Source organism: Rhipicephalus sanguineus, chromosome 3, assembly GCF_013339695.2.
Source record: "Rhipicephalus sanguineus isolate Rsan-2018 chromosome 3, BIME_Rsan_1.4, whole genome shotgun sequence".
NCBI classification, from domain to species: Eukaryota; Metazoa; Arthropoda; class Arachnida; order Ixodida; family Ixodidae; genus Rhipicephalus; species Rhipicephalus sanguineus.
This window is the reverse complement of record NC_051178.1, coordinates 64,096,286-64,118,505: the sequence shown is the minus strand read 5'-3', so window position 1 is coordinate 64,118,505 and position 22,220 is coordinate 64,096,286. Positions and strand designations below refer to the sequence as shown.

The 22,220-nt window shown below is 45.6% G+C and overlaps 1 protein-coding gene across 1 annotated transcript in view; it reads left to right on the top strand.

Moving 5' to 3' along the window:
• LOC125756130 (beta-hexosaminidase subunit alpha-like) overlaps nt 1-22,220 on the top strand; it is a 174,402-nt gene that overhangs the window by 147,358 nt on the left and 4,824 nt on the right. Inside the window, exons 8-10 of the mRNA XM_037653974.2 lie at nt 290-461; nt 5,502-5,592; nt 21,348-21,452. Coding sequence (XP_037509902.2) covers nt 290-461; nt 5,502-5,592; nt 21,348-21,452 — 368 coding nt within the window. The remainder of the gene's footprint in view (nt 1-289; nt 462-5,501; nt 5,593-21,347; nt 21,453-22,220) is intronic.

The following is a 22,220-nucleotide window of genomic DNA, read 5'->3' as shown; positions in this document are numbered from 1 at the left end:
AAGGACGAGGCTCGGCGGAAAGGCAAACCAATGAGAGGCGCGCAAAGATGGCCGAGGTTGAGGCACGGTGGAAAGAATGAACCTAGGTCAGGCGTGCCAAGAGTTGGAGGGTCCAGGCTCGGCTGACTGACGAAGGCAGGCATCAGTTTCACTGTTTGGACAGTGTTCACGAAGTGCAGCCGACCGCATTTTTCGTTGATATACTTGTAATATTCTTGTGAGATGAGTTCATGTCAGCTAGCTTCCTAAGATCTTAGACGGCGTAACAGCGCAGTAATACATCTTGCAGATTGCACCGGACACTGTGGTTCACGTGTGGAAGAACCCTTTCCAGTGGGAATTGAGTGATGTGACAGCAGCCGGGTTCAATGCCCTCTTGTCGAGCTGCTGGTACCTGAACGTCATTAGCTACGGTGCCGACTGGACGAAGTACTACGCCTGCGATCCTCATGACTTCGAAGGCAAGTCAGGGCATCTGAGCACGTCTATGCATATATGTTGAATTAAAATAGCGCACCTAAAATTTAAGTATTTGTGTCAATTGCTGAAAGTTTAAGCGGTCTCTCGTTATTAATAATTAAACAATGTTTACTCGAGCAGACAAAGAGACTGTACGCATACATATTTAGGGTTCCTTTTGAAAGGTCCGCCGCTGTTATATAGCTGTTATGGTGCTCGGCTCCTGACCCGAGAGTCGCGGGTTGGATCCCGGCCACGGCTGTTGCGCTTCGATGGAAGCGAAATAATAGAGGCCCGTGTGCTGTGCGATGTCAGTACACGGTAAGGAACACCATGGTCGATATTACCGGAGCCTTCCATAATCATATCGTGGTTTTGACACGTAAAACCTCAGAATTTATTATTATCATTGTTATTATTATTAATATTACTGTGTTTGATATTGTGTTTAAATGTAGTTTAAATTGGCTAGATATCTGTCGTTTTTTTCCTTTGGTTATTTTACGTGACAAGCTTTTCAACGTACATTGCTGTTGTCATCTCTAGTTTGCCGATGTGCCGTACCCAGTCCTCCAAGCCACCTTTTTGCTTTGGCAAGCATGTTTTCTATGTTGTACTATTCAAGATGGCAATAAGAATTATTATTATTATTATTATTATTATTATTGTTGTTGTTGTTATTATTGTTATTATTATATTAGTAGTAGTAGTAGTAGTAGTAGTAGTAGTAGTAGTAGTAGTAGTAGTAGTAGTAGTAGCAGCAGCAGCAGCAGTAGTGATTTTGAAAGGTATGACGAATAACCTAAATAATATGGAAGCCTACATCTATTAACAAATTCTTCATTGTTCTGAGATAGGAGTTGTATAGCAAATTTAAATCTGAGTGAATCAAGTGATGTAGTCATTTCGGAAGATAGCCGTAATTCTACTAGTAAAAGGTGCTTCCTCTCAGTGCATTTCCTTCGCTTTCGGTATACCCATTTGTCCTGCTGAATACTGCTGGCTTTATTTGGCATTCGCGAATACGTGTTTGCGTAGTGTTATGAAAACAGGCCAACGCCTTTTATTGCGATAGGAATTATATGGGCACTCTCGGCTGTTTTTTTCCGTCGCCGTCACCGTCATTTCCCGTATATGTATGTATGTATGTATGTATGTATGTATGTATGTATGTATGTATGTATGTATGTATGTATGTATGTATGTATGTATGTATGTATGTATGTATGTGTGTGTGTATGTATGTATGTATGTATGTATGTATGTATGTATGTATGTATGTATGTATGTATGTATGTATGTATGTATGTATGTAAAAGCCACAAAGAAAAATTACACCATCGCCCACTAAAGGAGACCATGAGGCGATGCGAAGCCGGAGCACTTGCACGATCGCGTTCCGTTTGCGTTCGTTGGGCATGCTACCGACCTCGCGTCGTGGAACGCGAAGAGGGACGCTACGCGCGTCGTATCTTCCATTTGGCCTGGCCATTAATTCTCACAGGGCGAGCGGGGAACGCGGTCGACAGGCGGGTGAGAGGGGGCAGCGTAGGAGATGAGAGAGAAGGGGAGGGGAAGCGCATGCGCTCGAGCTCATCGCGGCGTTGTGCAGGAGAGAATTTCGGCATGTCTAGCCCGCGTTTCAGAGGAAGAGTGGAAAGGGGGAGGGGAGAGGGAAAGTGGAGAGGGGAAGGGGAGAGGGGGAAGGGAGAGGAAAATTGGAGAGGGAAAGTGGAGAGGGGAGGGGAGAGGGTGAGTGGAAAGGGAAAAGGGGACAGGGGTAGAGGACAGGGGGAATGGTGAGGGAGAGTGGAGAGGAGGTGTGTGGAGAGGGTATGCGCATGCGCAGTAAGGGTGGTCACGCCGCACAACACCACCACCGGATTGAGCTCCGCCTTAAGATACTTCGCATCTAAAAATACTTTATGAAGCGAGGATTCGCACGGGCGACCACTCGCTCCGCGGCGCGCGCCTTTAGACAATTCGGTCATGGAGCGCACGTCCCTCAGCATACCAACGGCGAGCTATTTATATACACCATTTACCGCTGGCGGTACGCAGAGCTCGGGTGTATTTCAGCGTGTTCTCTGCATTACCACCCAGATGGCGCGAAGGGCGCGCTTTAGCAGTCTTCGCCCTCCTCGTTGCGATGCGCGCGCTGCGCTACCATAAGTGGCGATGTCTAATCAGCCACTTAGGGGTTTTTGTTACTTTTGTTATCTTGTGCGTGCGTGATGATTTTTATTGTGATAGCAATTATATGGACAGTCTAGGCTGAATTTTGCCGTCGCCGTCGCCGCCGTCATGCACCGTATATGTATAAGTATGTATCAAAGTCCCAAAGAAAAATAATTTAGAAAAATGCTTCCGAAGCGCGGACTCGAACCAGCGACCTATCGTTCCGCAGCGCGTGGCGCTAACCACTACGCCAGAAAGCGCAGATCCTTCAGGTAGCTAACGACGAGCGTTATATACCCACCCTTTACCGCTGGCAGGACTCAGAGGCGGGAGGCGCTTATAAGCGTTTCTTCATTACTAGCGAGATGGCGCGAGGAGCGCGACGGGCGGATTTAAAAGTAGTCGGCGAGCTCGCTCGCTTCTTCTTATGTTTGCTCAGGGAGAACCTTGCCCTTCTGCTGTCTGCTCGCGTAGTTATCTCGTGGTGAGGGGAAGAGGGTTGTTTCGAGCTTTCACCGTGATATCCGCGCTCATGTTACGGAGCGTCACTCGAGCTCAAGGGACGCCGCTAAACGAACAAGCAGAAGATGAGCGCGAACTATCAAGTGTCACAGCTCGACACTTGAAGCACGCTAGTTTCCTTTGCTGCTTCAGCCGCCTTTGCAACAGGAGCGCTGTTCAAACTGAGAGTATCCATTGGCGAGCCTCACTTCGTATACAGTCGAAACCGCGATAACGAAATCCCGAGGGAACGAAATTCTCATCGCAACGAAATATTTTCGGAGCACCGGCGAACGCCCATAGGACTCAATGCATTTCGTTACTCGCGACTACGAAAGATATTCATACCGCAGTCCCTCATTAACGAAATTTTTGAAACACGAGTGCGCAAATAATCTACTCTCGCAACATCAACTACATTCGAAACTGCTGAAATGCAGTCATGCTAGACTTAAATTGTGCAAAACTATCGCTACAGCGCACTTGATAAGCAGCCGCCATCATTGTTTACAAAAAAACATAAAGCTGGCGACAATGATGATGATGGCTTGCCGAAACACCTGCTCGTTATCGCGGACTACGTAGCCAAATCCACATTCCTCATGGAGTTTCGTTCGTTGGTTTGGCTCTGTGCTTGGCTTTGTCGGCTTTGCGCACACATGGTCGCGTGTGTGGAGCCATTTGTGGAGCGTTTGCTTGGTCGCTTGGTGCAACGTGAACCTGTGTGTTGCGACTGCTTCGTGCGATTTCGCTGCCTGCGAAGATGCCGCCTCCAACGAAAAAGCGGAAGTTCATCACGCTGGAAGATAAGGCTGCAATCATCAGTGAGGTGGAAAAGGGCTGGGAAAAAATTGACATTGCCGAAGAATTCGGCGTTGCTTGCAGCTCGCTGTCCACGATTCCGCGCTGATCCAGGGGAGCCGGAAGAAGGTTCGCCTGTAGGCGCACTTGATGACGGTACTGGTGACAGCGCGGTGCCGCCGTCACTGACCAGTGCATGGGGAGAACTTTGTGCCGTGGCAAACGAGATTCCCGATCGAGAGGCATGAAAATGCTGCATGATAAGGCACGCCAAAGCAAACTTACTGACTTTTGGAAATAAAATGTGTTTTTTTGTAAATTTCATGTCGTTTATGCTGCATTCTCGCGCCAACGAAATTCCCGCAAGAGCGAAATTTTCAGCTTTCCTCGCCGATTTCGTTATTGCGGGTTTCAATTAGTTTCTTGCTATCGCATTCATTGCTTCGCCCTTGCGGCGAGACTGTGACTTTTTTGTTATCATCCTTTTCCAGATGCCATTTATTCTGTTTGCTTCGAAATAAAATTTTAGTTGCGAGTGCAGCACCGTTGTGTGTCGTTTATTTTGCTCGTCCTCGTTCTTTTACGCTGTTTGTTCCTTGAAGAAGTAACAACTGCGACAGCTGTTAGCTTGCGCTCGTCCTGTGTATACCTGTGATTTTGTTTCGTGCGTCCTTCCTTGTGTTTAAACACCGCTCTTGACGTGTCGAGCTGTGAACGTCGTTACACAGTTAGCGCTCGTCATGTGTGTGTTCTTTTCGTGCGTCCTTTGTGCTTGAGCAGCGCGCTGCACGGTTTGAGCTGTGTGCCGTTCTTCGCGTGAAATTCAAATTTGTTGCTATCGCATTCATTGCTTCGCCCTTGCGGCGAAACTGTGACTTTTTTCAAGAAACAAAAAAAGAGGATAATCAGACACTTACCGGAGGCACTGCTTAGAAGTCAGCTGGAAGCGAATGTGCATATGTTATCTAATTCTGCAATTACGTTAAGGTGTAAACCATGGATAGATACGTAAGTGCGTCGTTTCAACCCTATTCTTTTTCTTTTTAACTAATTTACACGCTTTAAAAACAGGACTTAGTGACGTTGACGAGGTGCACGTATTATATTCATTACATCATCATGCAGCAACCGTTGTGCAGCTGTAGCTGGGAATGATTGCCATGTGTGATCTATGACTGGAGCAGCGAAATCATAGCTAGCGTCCAATACTCTGTCTTCAATATGGGCTGCTTTCTTCCAGTCACCTCCGCTGTAATTCATGGATCGTGACCATAACTCGCACGCATAGCTACAAGAACACCGCGTGTCACAATACTTACGCTCCGGCCATCAGTGACTTAAGCTGCAGCCGCTCTCATGACAAGTTATGAGTGTAGAAATACTGCAAATGGCCATAAGTATGACTTTGGTACTACATTAACTCGAGTTGTGTTTTGTCGTGTATTGCTTGCGATGTTGAGCTTGGATTTGTACGCAGTGCCCGAATAGTGCACTGCAGAAACGCAATAAAATTAAAGTACATGTGAAACCATAAAAAAAAAAAAATCTTCTTCTGTTTGTAGGGACGCCCGAGCAGAAGTCTCTCGTCCAGGGTGGAGAGGCCTGCATTTGGGGAGAGTACGTGGATGCAACAAATCTGATTAGCCGCACGTGGTAAGTTATGGCACCGTCGTAACGGCGTCTTGTTATTCTTGTTATATTTACAGTGAAATTCGCTAATTTGTCTAAGATAGTGTAGTCATGAGCGCTACATATCAGCGCTTTTCCATTGTCTGCAACATTTACTACCAGTCTAAATAATATGCGTAATGCTTCTTACAGTGGGTGTTCATAATATGCAACACTGCATCTCGCCTGCATGACAGCTCATTTAAATACAAAAAAAGACGCGTACCATCGAGGACGAATTTTAAGACAGAACAGAAAAGGGCGTCTTCTCGCAACTAACTTTATTCTCAGAACATCAGGGACATATATAGCCGTAGCAACCATGCGCGCTCACATCGCCTCACATGCTCGTCAAAATACACGCAATAATAATGACAAAAACGACTTAATCGAAAAAAGATTCGAAGAAAATAAATTCACCACGACGCAGAACAACAGATGTGTCACTTACGCACATGTCTCTATTCTTTTTAATGTAGTTTTTAATGTAGTTTCAGCAAACATGTACCAACTAGCACAACAACAAGTTTTACTAAATGACAGCTCATGTTTAGCTGAAGAAAAGACAGGACCTACAGTCCTGTTTTTTTCCTGCTAAACATCATACACAATCACGTGTGTGAAAAGACTAAGAAAAACAGTCACCAACCAGCTAGAAAGTGCAGATATTAACTTGGTACTTAATATAAACATCGGACAATTTAATTGCTCTGAATAGAATGTGGAATGCGTATGTGGAATGTGTGCCGGCGCAGGGACTGGGAGAGGGGCAACCAAGCTACATGCTAGTCAGGGGCGTAGCCAGAAATTTTTTTCGTGGGGGGGGGGGGGGGGGGTTCAACTATACTTTGTGTATGTTCGTGCGTGCGTTTGTATGTGTGCGTGTATATAGACGCAAGCAAAATTGAAAATTTTCGGGGAGGTGTTAACCCCCCCCCCCCCCCTTGGCTACGCCCTTGACGCTAGTGTCGCCGGACTCCGCGTAACAACGTTCCTCGCGACTGCAGAACCTTATTTCAGGGGCAACCCTCTACTAAAGCCATCTCTATCTCGCACTTTAAAAAAAAAGTGTACACAGAATCGTGTCCTATTAACCGAACTGTCAGCAGTATGGTGTTGTTACCTTCCTCCGTCTATTTTAGAGCGCAGTTCTTAGGCGCCCGTTCCTGCGTTGAGCGGCGTCGCCGTCGGCGCTGGTGGCGTAGCCGAGCGAACTGGTATGTGCCGCAAGAATTGGGCAAGCCCCACGCGCCGCTGCCTACTCGATTGGCTTGATCGCATCATGTGACCTCTCGCCACCATATCCCTTCCAAGCGCTTTGGGTGCTGGCGCGTCGAACGCAGAGCGTGGCCGACATTCAGCAGTATCATGGTCCATACAAGAACTTCGTCGCGTTTTTAAACGCGTCATGCAGATGCCAGAGACTACCTCACTAGAAACCGAACGTAATCTGGGAATATCGTTTATTTTTTAAATTCGCGTGGGAAAAATTACCGTCAAAGAGCGTCGTTGAGCGTGGCTGTATAGTAGGCCGGAATGAAGTCGCTGCCCTCTAGGAACACTCCTTTCTGCAGTGAACTACAAAAACACTGCTGGAAAAGCTCTCATGCACAGGATACTTCACTTTTACGGTTCGCTATGTTCAACGATATTGAAAACTACATACTACATACCTTTCTATTTGCTCAGCTGTTTATACCTCGATCTGTTGAACAGATTGTGCATGCATTTCGAGTTATAAGCGTATCACGAACGAGAGCAAAGTCGAAGATTTATTACAATAATAACTGTTTACTGGTACACTTTGAGGGCAATTGTGGCATGATAATTTGCCATTGCGCAAAACAGAAGCAAAAGGCAACGTCATTTAGGCGTATTTCTTAATTTTCTTGCAAAAAAAATGTGGCTAATGCTGCATTGCGCCGAGTGTACCCTTGAAATACTGTTTAGTGGGTGAGAAACGGTCACAGCAAAAAAAAAAAAAGACAGATTCGGCAGATCCCACGCATTGAGGGAATCGATTTCGGGCGAGCCCTAGCTCTATATACATACTGTGTTGCAGTAGCATGCGCTTTAAACATTTTCGGGATGTGCTATTTCTAATCAAAAGAACATAAAGCACTGTGCCGAGGAAGTTATAATAAGAGTCCATTAGAAAAAAAAAGCTGCAATTAAAAGCAGTAGAGAAACCGAACCCCAGCTGTTTACGCGCTCGCAACCTCAACAAAAAAAAAACTCTTTGTCGGAACACAGCAAAATATTTGCAAATGCACTGCAACGTTGCGAATATTTAGGAGACAAAAAACAGATAACGAAACAACTAATTAGTGATATCAATCATTTTTGATGGCCTATTTTCTACGTATCTCTTAGGAAATGACAACGTGTTCGCAAAATGAGATGCACCTCACCTACCGCTCGCCGATTCACCCCTGTGTTCGGCTGCTGGCGTTCCAAACCGAGACATAAATACGTCGTGCACAACTTCCAATTACCGTACACATACACCATTTTTTTCGAAAGTCTGCCCTTAGGCATAATAATTATCGATTCAAAAATACACATCCAAATTTGATCCGTGTATGAAGTCTACACGTCATTTATATTACACATCACCCACTTGAACAGCAAACGTGGTCGCAAGCAAGGTATGCGTCAGCGACTCAGTCGAAGGACCCAATGTTCAATGTTCTCGATGTTGTTGGATAATGTTCTCAAGTACGCTGCGAAGTGAACCTGAACACCTACTGCAAAGCTAGCGCTAACAGTAAAGAGTCACCAAGTGTCGAAGTAACTAGGATCTCGCACGAAGTCACTGCGCTAATGCAACTATGTCTACTGCTCCGGACCAAGCGAACACACCCGGCCGTGACAAGAGAAGAGACCGACGATGCCATGAAGAGAGTTCGCGAGCTCAAGGCAACATTCGCCGCACATTTCATTAGTTACACCGCTTATCGCGCAGTCGATTCGTAACTGTCGATGAGTCGAAATCACTTCCAATATCATCTTGAAGAAATACACACACACACAGTGCAGTTCCGCAGAGCGCAACACGGCATCGAGGCGAAAAGATCGGTCACTTCTCCACACACGCTAGCAACGCGCCGGACGGTCAGGAGCGTAATGGCCTCCGCTGCCCAATGTTGCCCGCTAGCCGCCTACCTTTGTGGTGCTGCGAAATTTTCCAGTGACTCTAGGTGGGATGGATGGATGGATGGATGCTATGAGCGTCCCCTTTAAAACGGGGCGGTGACATGTCTGCCACCAGGCTCGAAAAAACAAACAAAAAAAAAGCTTCCTTGTTTCATGTTGGCCTAATACCTTATCTACATTGATTAAATCTATGTTATTATACCAAAAAATATAAATTCACGGTCCATCTCTCTGCCTCTTAAGGCAGAATGACCTTATTTTTCCCCCATTATTTATTTTTGTTCTTTATCTCTATTTTTCTGCCACCAATACTCTAACCGTCTCTTACTTATTTCTATCGCGGACGTGTTCAGCTTTCCATTGTTGTCCCTAAAACCCAAGGCTTCATGTAGACTCGTGCCCACACGTATACCTGGGTGAATATCGCCACATTCAATCAGTACATGTTCCATCGTTTCCTTAGTTCCCCCGCAGCATGTACATTGTTCTTCTTCGTTACTAAATCTCGCTTTATAACTACGCGTTCTAAGGCAGCCCGACCTTGCTTCAAACAGTAAAGCTATTCCCCTTGAATTATCATAAAACCTTTCCCTCCTTATTTCGTTTTTTCCTTTTCGGTAGTTACTCAGAGCCGGCTTCTTTTCCATCGCTGTCATCCAATAAGTCCTCTCCGCCTCTCTGACCTTCCGCTTAATGCTCCTTGTTGCCATATCGCCCGCACTGCCAGCCGTATATTTACTGGTGAGCCTCCTAGTTCTTTTTCTCCACTGCGTGTCAACGCTTTTTCTATACAAATACCGGAAAACCTTCTCTGCCCATCTACTCTTCTTCATTTTCCTCAGCCTCTCTTCGAATCTCATTTTGCTCTGCGCTTCCCTCACTTCAAAGCCTGTCCATCCCATATCACCCTTTACAGCCTCATTTGTCGTCTTCCCGTGAGCGCCCAACGCGAGGCGGCCCACCGTCCTTTGATTTACATCCATTCCTGATTGCACCTCTGACTTCATGCACACCACTGAGTTCCCAAATGTAAGCCCCGGAACCATCACACCCTTCCACAGCCCTCGAAGCACCTCGTACCTATTGTATCCCCATAAAGCTCTGTGCTTCATAATTGCAGCATTCCTCTTTCCCTTTGCTACCGATGCTTTCTCTTGTACCTCCATATATCTATCCCCCTCATTTACCCATACTCCAAGGTACTTGTACTCGCTTACCCTCGGTATTTTTTGGCCCTGTAATAATACCGTATGGTCTCCGTGATCATTGAATACCATCAATCCAAATTTTGTTGCACTAAATCCTAGTCCTAGAGCCTCACACTCCCTTCCGCATATATCTGCCAGTCGCTGTATATCATCTTGACTGTCCGCAAATAAGACAATATCATCAGCATAAAATAGACCTGGAAGCTTCTGCTCAACCATCGCTCCGACCTGTTTGTGTGACAAATTAAATCCAATGTTGCTACCTTCTAGCGCTTTTTCCATCCTCGCCATGTACAGCATGAATAACAGCGGGGACAAAGGGCATCCCTGTCTCAGCCCCTTGCTAATTTCAACGCTGTCCTTGCTACTTATTCCTTCCCATTCTATACAAACTGTATTTCCTCGGTATATTTCCCTCAAAAGCTGTACACAGTCGTCACCTATGCCCACTTCCTTCAATATATCCCACAAAATTTCCTGATTAACGTTGTCATACGCCCCGGTGATATCTAGATAAGCTACGTATAAGGGCCTGTTTTCTATTTTAGATATTTCTATACACTGGGTAAGAACAAACAGATTATCGTCTAACCGCCTGTCGATTCGAAATCCATTCTGAAGTTCTCCCAAAATATCATTTTGTTCTACCCACGCTTCTATTTTTAATTTTACTGCCTGCATCGCCAACCTGTATAGCACCGATGTAATTGTTAGCGGTCTATACGAGCGAATGTTATCCTTTTCTCCCTTGCCTTTATAGATTAAGTTCATTCTACTTTTTCTCCAACTGTCTGGTATTTCCCTCTCCTGTAAGCACTTTTCTACGGCTTTCAGCAGTGCTTCTTTAGTGTTATGTCCGAGTTCGTTAATGAGGCTGACGGGAACCCCATCTAAGCCCGGAGTAGTGCGCTTAGGAATTTTTTCTTCGGCCTTCTTCCAATTGAAATTCTCTAGTACTACATCTTCGTCGGTTGCACTCCTTTGCGTACTTTTACTCACCGGGGGAATCCCCTGGGGGACCTTTTTAAACGAATCGGCTGTTATCTTTCGGATGTAACCTAGCGCTTCATATCCTTCCAATTTATTTCCTCCTTCATCTACCATATGTTGTTGCATTGTGACAGACTTCCTACCCAGCGCTTTTAGGTGGCTCCAAAATATCCTAGGCGCGGCCTTCTTCTTTTCGCGAATCTCTGTCATCCAGCGTTCACTTTCACCTTTAATTTTTGCCTCGACTAATTTCTGCACAATGGATTTTTGCTCTAAATATATTTCCCATATTTGGTTGACTTCGTCCTGTGGCCGCTTCTCCTTTTTTGCCTTTCTGTGCTCCCGTGATGCCTGACGTCGCATCTCGATCGCTTCCCGGATTTCTTTGTTCCACCAACTTTTTGGCTTTTTCTTTCCTTTCCAACAAATAGTTTTCTTCTCTATTTCCATTTCTTTCGTGATTACATGTAGCAGCTCACTATACTTCCAGTCTTTGCCTGGTAGTTCGTCTACTTTTTCCTCGACTCTTGCGGCTATATTTGTTATTTGTTTGTCATTTAGATACGAGCTGCCAAACTTTGATTCTATGTTCTTATTTTCAGTTTTATATCCCATTTGTAATATTATGCGTTTATGATCACTACCTAAGCTGTTAATGCCTTCTTCGTCTATTCTCATCTCTCTAAGTTTGTCATATATTCCTTCTGTCATGAGACAGTAATCAATGCTCGATTGCCTGTTTCTGACTTCCCACGTGATCTGCCCCTCACACTTAGGCCCCACGTTAACTATCTCAAGACTATGTTGCTCGCAGAGATCTAGCAATAACTTGCCATTGGTGTCTGAATATCCGTCAAGGTCATGAATGTGAGCGTTCATGTCCCCTAGAAGGATTATCTCGGCATCATGACCAAATTCTTTAATATCGGTGCTTATGCATTTCACTATCTCCAGATTCTTTTCTCTGCAGTTATTGCCTGTCCACAAGTAAGCTACACCTAGCCACGTTTTCTTTCCACCTACTGTGCCCGAAACCCACATGTGCTCTGAACACGTTTGTTTCACTCTCTCCCATTTTGTTCTGCTATGAATTAGCATTCCAACCCCCCCACCTCTCCTTTCTGATGTGATCCTGTTACATCCTTCCCAAACATAATTTTCAATATGTGGTGGCTCTTCCAAGTCTCTAAGGTGTGTTTCTGTAACCGCATAAACACCTATCTGTTCCTTGTTTAACTGTCCCTCAATCTCTAACCATTTTGCCTTTTTTCTGCCACCCTGCATGTTAATGTAACTAATTGCAACACGCGCCTTCTCCCTTCTTTTACCTTTTCTCTGTTTTTTTCGCTATACTACCTGTCAAAGAGTCCCCCTGGTTGTTTTCCTCATTACAAGCTACCATGGGCACCGAAGGGCCCGCGTGCCCCCCAAAAAAGCTACTGCGCGTCCTGCAAGACGCCAACCCACCTCATGGCCAAGCCTCCTATCGAAGTGTATTCCGTCTCTTCGAAAACCACCCCACCTGTGCACCTCTCTGTTTATTTCTACTACCTCGATGCCTTTCTCTCTACTCATCTGCCATATCTCTTTGTTTGCGTCGACAACCGCTCTTTGCAGGTTGCCGTCACGCACCGGTACCTCCGGTATTGTGCATACCACTATCTGCACCTGAGGGGAAATGGCGCGCATGTCATCGACCCCTTTCGCCAATGTGGTCGCTAGTTCGGCTGATTCGTTACTCAAGACGTCGTTTAGACCTCCCGCGATTATCACGAGGTTACGTCCATTAGACTTAGCTGCGAGTTTTGCGTTAGCTTGTCTCATCACTGATCCCAGCCTATGGCCCGGGAACTTTCCTATTAAAACTCGTTTGTCGCCTCTCACCCTTTCCTTGACTGCTTCTGCGCATGTAGCTAAATTCGAGTCCCCGGCGATTATCACGTGATCCGACTTTTCTGGTGGACTCTCCCGCACCTGGCCACTGCACCTGTTACTAGCGCGTGCTACTGCTGTTGTTTTGTCCCCTCCCGTTCCCAAGACTACTTCGCGGAAGGTGGGTCCTGTGTCCCTTGCACCTGTCTTTTCCAAACCTGTTTCCCCCTTCGCGCCTACCACTGTGGGGGTCGATGCCCCATTTTTCCCGCTGTCGCCTGCTTCCCTGTTCCCCGTGGCTACATTTGCTGGCATGGCTACCTTTGCCAATCCCTCCTCGGCTGACTTAAGCCTTTCCGCCATAGCCATCGTTTTTTCCCGCTCTGTCGCTACCGCTTTCTCCAGCTCGGAGATTCTCACCTTGAGCTCATTCTGGGCGGCCATCATTATTTCCATCTTCGCCTCTAACTCGCATTGCTTACACTTGGCGTCAGCTCTCTCTGTCGTCTCATCCTCACAAACCTCTATTTTCCGCCCCATTCCGCATCCTGAACACTTTACGGTCTTTTTGACCATGGCTATAGAGCATTCACGCGGCAGATTAGATACACTTAAAGCCAAATGATATCACAAAACTCCGCAAGTATGTTACACTTCAAAGCACCTGTGCACCTTTCAGCCACGTGGTGGCCAAAAAAACAAATATTAAAAAAAAAAACACCCGAAGCGACTGTCACACCACTTTGTACCAACAGCACAAAGTTGTAAGCTCTATTAAGCTGCAATCTAGTGGCTTAACTAAAGAAACAAGCTCGAATCATGCAAAAAAAAAAAAAGCACTTATCTGACGCTGTCATTCCGGAGCCCACGAAAAACACGTCCGTCCTCTAGCAGCACCACTCCAGCACCACCCGGGAAATGTCTGCGGCAGCGCTCGTAGTGTAACGTTCTGGAAATGACACTGCGTTCGGAGCGCGCCTTGCATACATCGAGGCTTTTTAAATGCGAAGCATTTCTTAGCGAACTTCTGCGAGTTTGAGCGTATCTATCTATCTATCTATCTATCTATCTATCTATCTATCTATCTATCTATCTATCTATCTATCTATCTATCTATCTATCTATCTATCTATCTATCTATCTATCTATCTATCTATCTATCTATCTATCTATCTATCTATCTAGCCGCCTACGACTGTGCTCTCCTGGCCGTTTCGTTAACCGGATGTATACCAAAATTGGTATGGAATAACATGACCGTATTACGAACATAAATGACAGGTCATAACATGAAAATCATGACATGCATGTCATGAACAGCATGATTTACATTCCACGGCCTTGTGGCTCGTGCGGCCATTCCGTTAGTTTCATATATACCAAAACTGGTATGACGTGACAAGAGTTCATGGCGAACATAATGACAGGTCCTAACGTGCAAATCATGACACGCATGTCATGTGCGGCATGATTTACATGACATGGTCTCGGGGCGCTCGCGGCCGTTTAAATGAATGGATATATACGAAAACTGGTATGACGAGACATTTCGACATTACGGACATAACTGACACGTGGTAACATGAAAATCATGTCACGCGTGTCATGCACGTCATGATTTACATGCCACGCTCATGACGCACTCGCGGCCGTTTCGCTAGGTTGATATACACCAGAATTGGTATTTCACGATGTGACTGTATGAAGAAGATGAATAACAGGTGGTAACATGAAACCATGACATGCATGTCATGTATGTCATGATTTACGTGCCACGCTCATGGTGCATTCGCGGCCGTTTCGCTGGCATGATATACACCAAAATTGGTATTGCGCGACGCGACTGTATGACGAACGTAAATTAGAGGTGGTAACATGAAAATCATGACACGCGTGTCATGCACGTCATGATTTACATGCCACGCTCATGACGCACTCGCGGCCGTTTCGCTAGGTTGATATACACCAGAATTGGTATTTCACGATGTGACTGTATGAAGAACATGAATAACAGGTGGTAACATGAAAACCATGACACGCATGTCATGTATGTCATGATATACATGCCACGCTCATGGTGCATTCGCGGACGTTTCACTAGCTTGATATACGCCAAAATTGGTATTGCGCGACGCGCCTGTATGACGAACGTAAATGAGAGGTGGTAACATGAAAATCGTGACAGGCAAGTCATGTGCGACATGATATACATGCCACGCTCATGATGCGCTCGCGGCCGTTTCGCTCGCTTGATATACACCAAAATTGGTATTGCGCAACGTGACTGTATGACCAACATATATGACAGGTGGTAACATGATAACCATGACATGCATGTCATGTGTGGCATGATTTACATGCCACGCTCATGGTTGACTCGCGGCAATTTCGCTCGTTCGATATACATCAAAATCGGTATTGTGCGACGTGACTGTATGACGAACATAAATTACAGGTCCTAGCATGCGAATTATGCTATGCATGTCATGTACGGTATGATTTACATGACACTATTATGGTGCGCTTCCGCCCGTTTAGATAACCGGATATATACCAAAATTGGTATGGCATGACAGGAGTGCGTGAAGAACATAACTGACCGGTCATGCAGTGTAATACCAGAATATACGTTTCATTGGCATGGTATATACCACATTGTACATGCACGCGTGCATGGCAAACATGCGATATATGGTGAACTAGATACCTTTGCTGGCTGCTTCGCATTACATCGATTCCCACAGTGCGTGGGATCTGCCGGATTTTTTCGTCTTCGCATTCTTGGAAAGGTCTAAGCGACCTACATTTTTTTGCTGCGAGGCTATACTACCAAAGTCGATATAGGAGGCTAGTACTCAGCCATTATAGGTGACATGATCAGTTTCTATAGAAACTTGCAACAGGCGGACCTGCGATAAATAAGTTGTATTTCTTAGAGCAAAGAAAAGAAGATGACTTTTAAGGGCTCGTTTTTCTTTCGGCTTGGCGGTCCTTACCTGGGACTAGCCGGATGGCGCGGGGTCTCCCCTGCGTCTTCTCTGGACCCAAATAAAGTTTGCATCATCATCATCATCATCATCATCATCATCATCATCATATTGAAACAGCGCAAAAGACGTAGGACACAGAAAGACTTGACAACACCAGCGCTGTTGTTGTGCAGTCAGCGCTCGTGTTGTCAAGTCTTTCTGTGTCCTACGTCTTTTGCGGTGTTCCAATATGAACGCAAACCAAGTAGCCCAACTCTCCCTTTTGCTGTCGTTTTTCTTTGTTAGACACAATATCAATGAGCACTAACAGACAATAATGCCAAAGAAACCGTGACGAAACCGTGACGTCAACAGGCAGAAAAAAAGCCGGCAGATTCCACGCATTGTGGGAATCGATGTAATGCGAAGCAGCCAGCAAAGAGCTGCATACACCGTCTTGTATGGCATTGAGGAAAATGCGTGTCATGGTTTTCATGTTAACTCCTATTATTTATGTTCGTCACACAGTAACGTCGCGCAATACCAACTTCGGGGTAGATCAAGCCAGAGAAACGGCCGTCAGCGCACCATGAGCGTGGCACGTAAGTCATGCTGTACAGGACATGTGTGTCATGACTTTCATGTTAACTCGTGTTATTTATGTTCGTCACACAGTCACGTCGCAAGATACCAATTTCGGTGTATATCAAGCTAGCGAAACGGCCGCCAGCGCACCATGAGCGTGGCACGTAAGTCATGCTGTACATGACATGCCTGTTATGATTTTCATTTAACTCGTGTTATTATGTTCGTCACGCAGTCACGTCGCGCAATACCAATTTCGGGTAGATCAAGCTAGCTAAACGGCCGCCAGCGCTCCATGAGCGTGGCACGTAAGTCATGCTGTACATGACATGCCTGTTATGATTTTCATTTAACTCGTGTTATTATGTTCGTCACGCAGTCACGTCGCGCAATACCAATTTCGGGTAGATCAAGCTAGCTAAACGGCCGCCAGCGCTCCATGAGCGTGGCACGTAAGTCATGCTGTGCATGACATGTGTGTCATGACTTTCATGTTAACTCGGGTTATTTATGTTCGTTACACAGCCACGTCACAAGATACCAATTTTTGTGTATATAAAGCTAGCGAAACTGCCGCCAGCGCCACATGAGCGTGGCACGTAAGTCATGCTGTACATGACATGCGTGTCATGATTTTCATGTTAACTCGTGGTATTTATGTTCGCTACACAGTCACGTCGCGCAATACCAATTTCGGGTAGATCAAGCTAGCTAAACGGCCGCCAGCGCTCCATGAGCGTGGCACGTAAGTCATGCTGTGCATGACATGTGTGTCATGACTTTCATGTTAACTCGTGGTATTTATGTTCGCTACACAGTCACATCGCAAGATACCAATTTTTGTGTATATAAAGCTAGCGAAACTGCCGCCAGCGCCACATGAGCGTGGCACGTAAGTCATGCTGTACATGACATGCGTGTCATGATTTTCATGTTAACTCGTGGTATTTATGTTCGTTACACAGTCACATCGCAAGATACCGATTTTGGTGTATATAAAGCTAGCGAAATGGCCGCCAGCGCCCCACGAGCGTGGCACGTAAGTCATGCTGTACATGACATGCGTGTCATGATTTTCATGTTAACACGTGTTATTTATGTTCGTCACACAGTCACGTCGCAAGATGCCAATTTTGGTGTATATCAAGCTAGCGAAACGGCCGGCAGCGCACCATGAGCGTGGCATGTAAATCATGCTGTACATGACATGCGTGTCATGATTTTCATGTTATGACCTGTCATTTATGTTCGTCATACAGTCATGTTACGCCATACCAATTTTGGTGCACATTCGATTAACCAAGCGACCAGGAGAGCACAAAGTCGTAGGCGGCTAGATAGATAGATAGATAGATAGATAGATAGATAGATAGATAGATAGATAGATAGATAGATAGATAGATAGATAGATAGATAGATAGATAGATAGATAGATAGATAGATAGATAGATAGATAGATAGATAGATAGATACGCTCAAAGTCGCAGAAGTTCGCTAAGAAATGCTTCGCATTTAAAAGAGTCTTCCACACTCGCCGCCATGGCTGCGATCGGCGCTGACTAACACTCATAGGTTTAAAGGGACTGTCTACCGTCCTTCATCGCTTTTCTGTTTTGTACCGCAATCGAAAGCATAAAGCCCGAAGTGTCCAACCCTGTAGCGGTTTCTCTGGAAAGTGAGTAGAAATTTTTAAAACAGAATTTTTCGATCTGCGTTCGGCCTTCTTACATGATGATGATGATGATGATGATGATGATGCGAACTTTATTGGGGTCCAGAGAAGACGCAGGGGAGACCCCGCGCCACCCGGCTAGTCCCACGTAGGGACCGCCAAGTCGAGCTTGGCGGCCCGTTCGCGGGCGTGAAACATGCCCACAACAGTGGTTGGTGGACGCGATGACGATTGTAGTGCCGGTTAATATTAAAACCGAAAGCACATGTGGTTTCTGTAGGATTAAATAATTTTCGCTGAACACTAATGTAATGAATGTAACAGTCGTTTTCAGCGCGCTAGCGGTTAAATGAAGCCTTATTAAACGATTACAGAACACTTCTTTTGCTGTAATCGCAGTCTATGCGTTTATTTTAGCACTGCTGCAATCCAAGCCAAGTTGATTCATCAAAAGGAGACTATAAGTGCACGCCTTCACAGCGCAGCACATGTGAGACATCCTAACAGCAATACGGCGGCACGGTACGACCAGCGCGGAGGGCCGCATGGCATAGCGCATGAGTTGAAGCAGGCGAAATCGAAGGCGGCGCCGCAAGCAGCGCCACCGGGCGCCTTTTTAGACGCGTGAGGAAAAAAAAGGCAGAAAATTACTCTCTGACGCAACCGAAAGCTGCCTCAAGTGCGTAAAATACAATTTCAAGTTCTACATGTTTGTTTTTAAGCAAAATGAGTCTACCTGCGATTATTTCTTGTCCTACCAGTAGATTGAACAACATCGCCGTTGGGTGACGCTAGCGGTCATTCTTTCATGATTATGAACATCAAATTAAATATATAATTCCTTTTTTATGGGACAAAAGCATGCTCGTTGCTGCCGATGTGAAGGACGATCTTTTCATTTTCACCACAATCACAAAAATTTTTCCGAGCGGTAGACAGTCCCTTTAAGCGCACATAAAGTAGACGGGAGGATGTGCGCCGCCGTAGCTCAGTGGTAGAGCATCAGTCGCGTTATTCGAAGGTCGCAGGTTCGGTCCCTGGCGGCGGCAAGTCAACTTTTCATCCACTTCATTTTCTTCACATTTATACCCTAATTACTACAAATAACGTCCCCTTTCCTTGGCATTACTGCCTGTTAGTTCTCATTAATATTTCTTAGATCAGTGTTTCATGTTTCGTCAACAGCTCAGGCTAACGTGGCAGGTTTTGCGCGATTGTCAGGTGATTTAATTCGTGAGGCAACGAAATAGCATGCCCATCACCGCATGGTGAGTTACATGCATTACATTTTATAGGTAGCACATTTTGCTCATGTGGCCGCAACGATGCATTTCATTAAAAAAAGTGAAATTTAGTTCGGCTTGTCTGACTGGAGAAACGCTTCGCTGACGATTTCACAAGAAAATAAAAATTCCTGCATTAAGGAATTCACGTTGCCGGACCACTGCCGCTTGTAGATTATGTTGTTCGTTATGTAATGACGTTTTGTGTAGACAGCTGAACTGCATAACCTTACGTCTGCAAATATGGCTGCCATCCGTTTGCACGTAAGTTACACACATTACACGTCAGTTAGCTTAACTATGCAGAGGTGAGGTGGCCTTGGTTCCTTGTTATGTAGACCATAATTACAAAACTACAGCTAAAAATACAAATAAGGTCCCTCTTGCCTCTCTTGGCTTTATTGTCCATTGGCTTTGTTCGGTTGTATCTATAAAGAAATGAGCCCTCGATAAACCCCCGTTCTTTTCTTCTTTGCCAAGGAATGTGTCGCACCGATGGACATGATGTCCCCAGGCAGCATGCTAGAGTTTATTACGGTGAAAGGCTTAGATACGTAATCAAACGCGAAAATTGACCGTTGGTGTCGGCTTCAACACAAGTGATGCAAAACATCACGTGATGACGTCACAATTGGATGTGACCATGACGTCAAAGATCGTCAAAATTTGTGACTTCACTACTTCACATAGCGTGACGTCACCTAGTGACGTCATCAGATGACATCGTCGCTTCGTCAAAGATAGGCCGATCACTGAGGCAGTGCAATTCCACGTTAGGCGCAGAAAGCTTTTAGAGGGGGGGGGGGGTAGGGAGGATCAAAAAGGCGAATGAGAAAAAAAAAAAGAAGATGGCTTTTGCCTTCGAGTCATTTCAGACGAATGCATAAGGGAAGCCGAAAGTTTTTAAGGCAAAAGCTTTAAAAACTCACGTTTGATGCCTCATCAAACGCGAAATTTGACCGTCGGAGTCCCGCGTCGGCGACGTATCGCGTCCTCTGGCGTCGGAGACGAATGAGGCAAAAAAACATCACGTGATGACATCACCACATGGCATCATGAGGACGTCACAGATCGCCAGAATTTGTGTCGTCATCATGAAGTCACAAATTATGGCGTCACATCATGGCGCCGTCCCATGATATCGTATCTTGGTCAAAGGTGGGCCCATCACGGAGAGAGAGAGAGAGAGATATTGGTAGAGGAAAGATAGGGAGGTTAACCAGGAAGAACTCCGGTTAGCTACCCTGTACTGGGGAAGGGGAAAGAGGTTCCGATCACGGAGGCAGTGCGAAACCAGGTGAGGTGCCTCCTATCTTGGAGGCAGTGCGAAAGCACGCTAGGTGCACGAAGCTTTCGGAGGGTGGCGCGGCAGAATCAATACATCGACTGAGAATGAAAAGAAGATGGCTTTCACCTTCGAGTCGTCTTAGGTAAATGTATAAGGGACACCGTGAGTTTTGGTCAGCTGCGAGCTCGTAAAAGATCACTCGCTACGGGGCGATAGCTAGGGGAAAACGTATTCTGCACTTGCCATCATGGCTATGAGTTGTATTGGTTAACGCTGCCAGGGTTGCACGCGTAGAAATACCCAATAAAATTGATGGGGGTACGATCACTGTCGGAGCTCAATCAGTGGAGCAACGGACGCGTGATCCGAAGGTTGTAAGTTCGCTTTCTTACCGAAGACAACTTGTTTTCTCGTGCGCTTAGATTCCTTTCTTGTAATATGTATTAAATAAAACACTACAGTTAAAGAGTACAAATAATGTCCCCTACACCTTCCATGGTTTCGTTGTCTCTTGGCTCCATTAAGTTCTGTCTAACAAAGAATGGACGCCTTGATGCGTTCGCGTTCCTTCATGGGCGCAATAATATGATTCACTCATTCACGTGGGTGTTTAAGAAATCAAATTATTCAGTGTTGCACAATCTGTGTTTCCTTGATGCATTTGAAAGAACAAATGAGCCGTATGTGGGGTGCAGGCTTTTTACTTTTTTCTCTTAGGCCCAGGGGATCTGCAGTAGCCGAGAGGCTCTGGAGTCCCGCCTCGGCGAAGCACACAATGAAAACAGAAGCCCGGTTCGAAGAACAGCGTTGCAGGATGCTGAGGTGAGTGCATAATCGAAGAATGCGCACAAAAACGGACACAACGCCACAGATACGTCCTTCAGTAGCTTTCAAAAATTTCGCGGAGTTTGAATTCCCACCCCCGCTGGCTAGGCCAGTGCATAAGCGTATTTCTTTGGGTAATGCGAGAACTGGGACTCGCATTACCCAAAGACAGACAGGCAGCGCAAAGTCCTGTCTGTCTTTCTAGTCCCGTGTGCTCGCGCTGTTTCCGATCATGAAGCGAGATTCGTATAAGAATTAGTTTGTAGCACCCTAAGGGTCATCTCCACTAAATTGTTTAAAATTAAAACACAGCGCAAGCGAAAAGAAAAAAAAATTGCCGGCAGGCCATCGTCTCTTTGCGGTATGCGGGATTAATGTACACGTTTCACTTGAACATCTTATAGGGGCATTTAAAAGGCTTAAATTCATGCCCACTTTCTTCTAGGACGCAATTTGCAGAGGCTTATTTTACCAATGGGTAGCTGAGTACTCTCATTAACTTGATATGCTATCATCTAATATTGATGTGTCACCATCTAGGACCTTTTCTTAGATAAATGTTATAAAACACTCTAAGCCAAAAATGGAAAAAACGAGAGTAACTGCCGGTTTTAGTCCTAAAGACCAACTGTTACTCCCCAAAAAGACCAACTGGAACAAGATGGCTGACATGGCTCAAGTTGGGGGAGTAAGCGTTTAGGGTTAGGTTGGAAGGGAGCAACAGAAGGACGAACGGCAACAGTTTCTCTCGGCGCGCAACTGTTG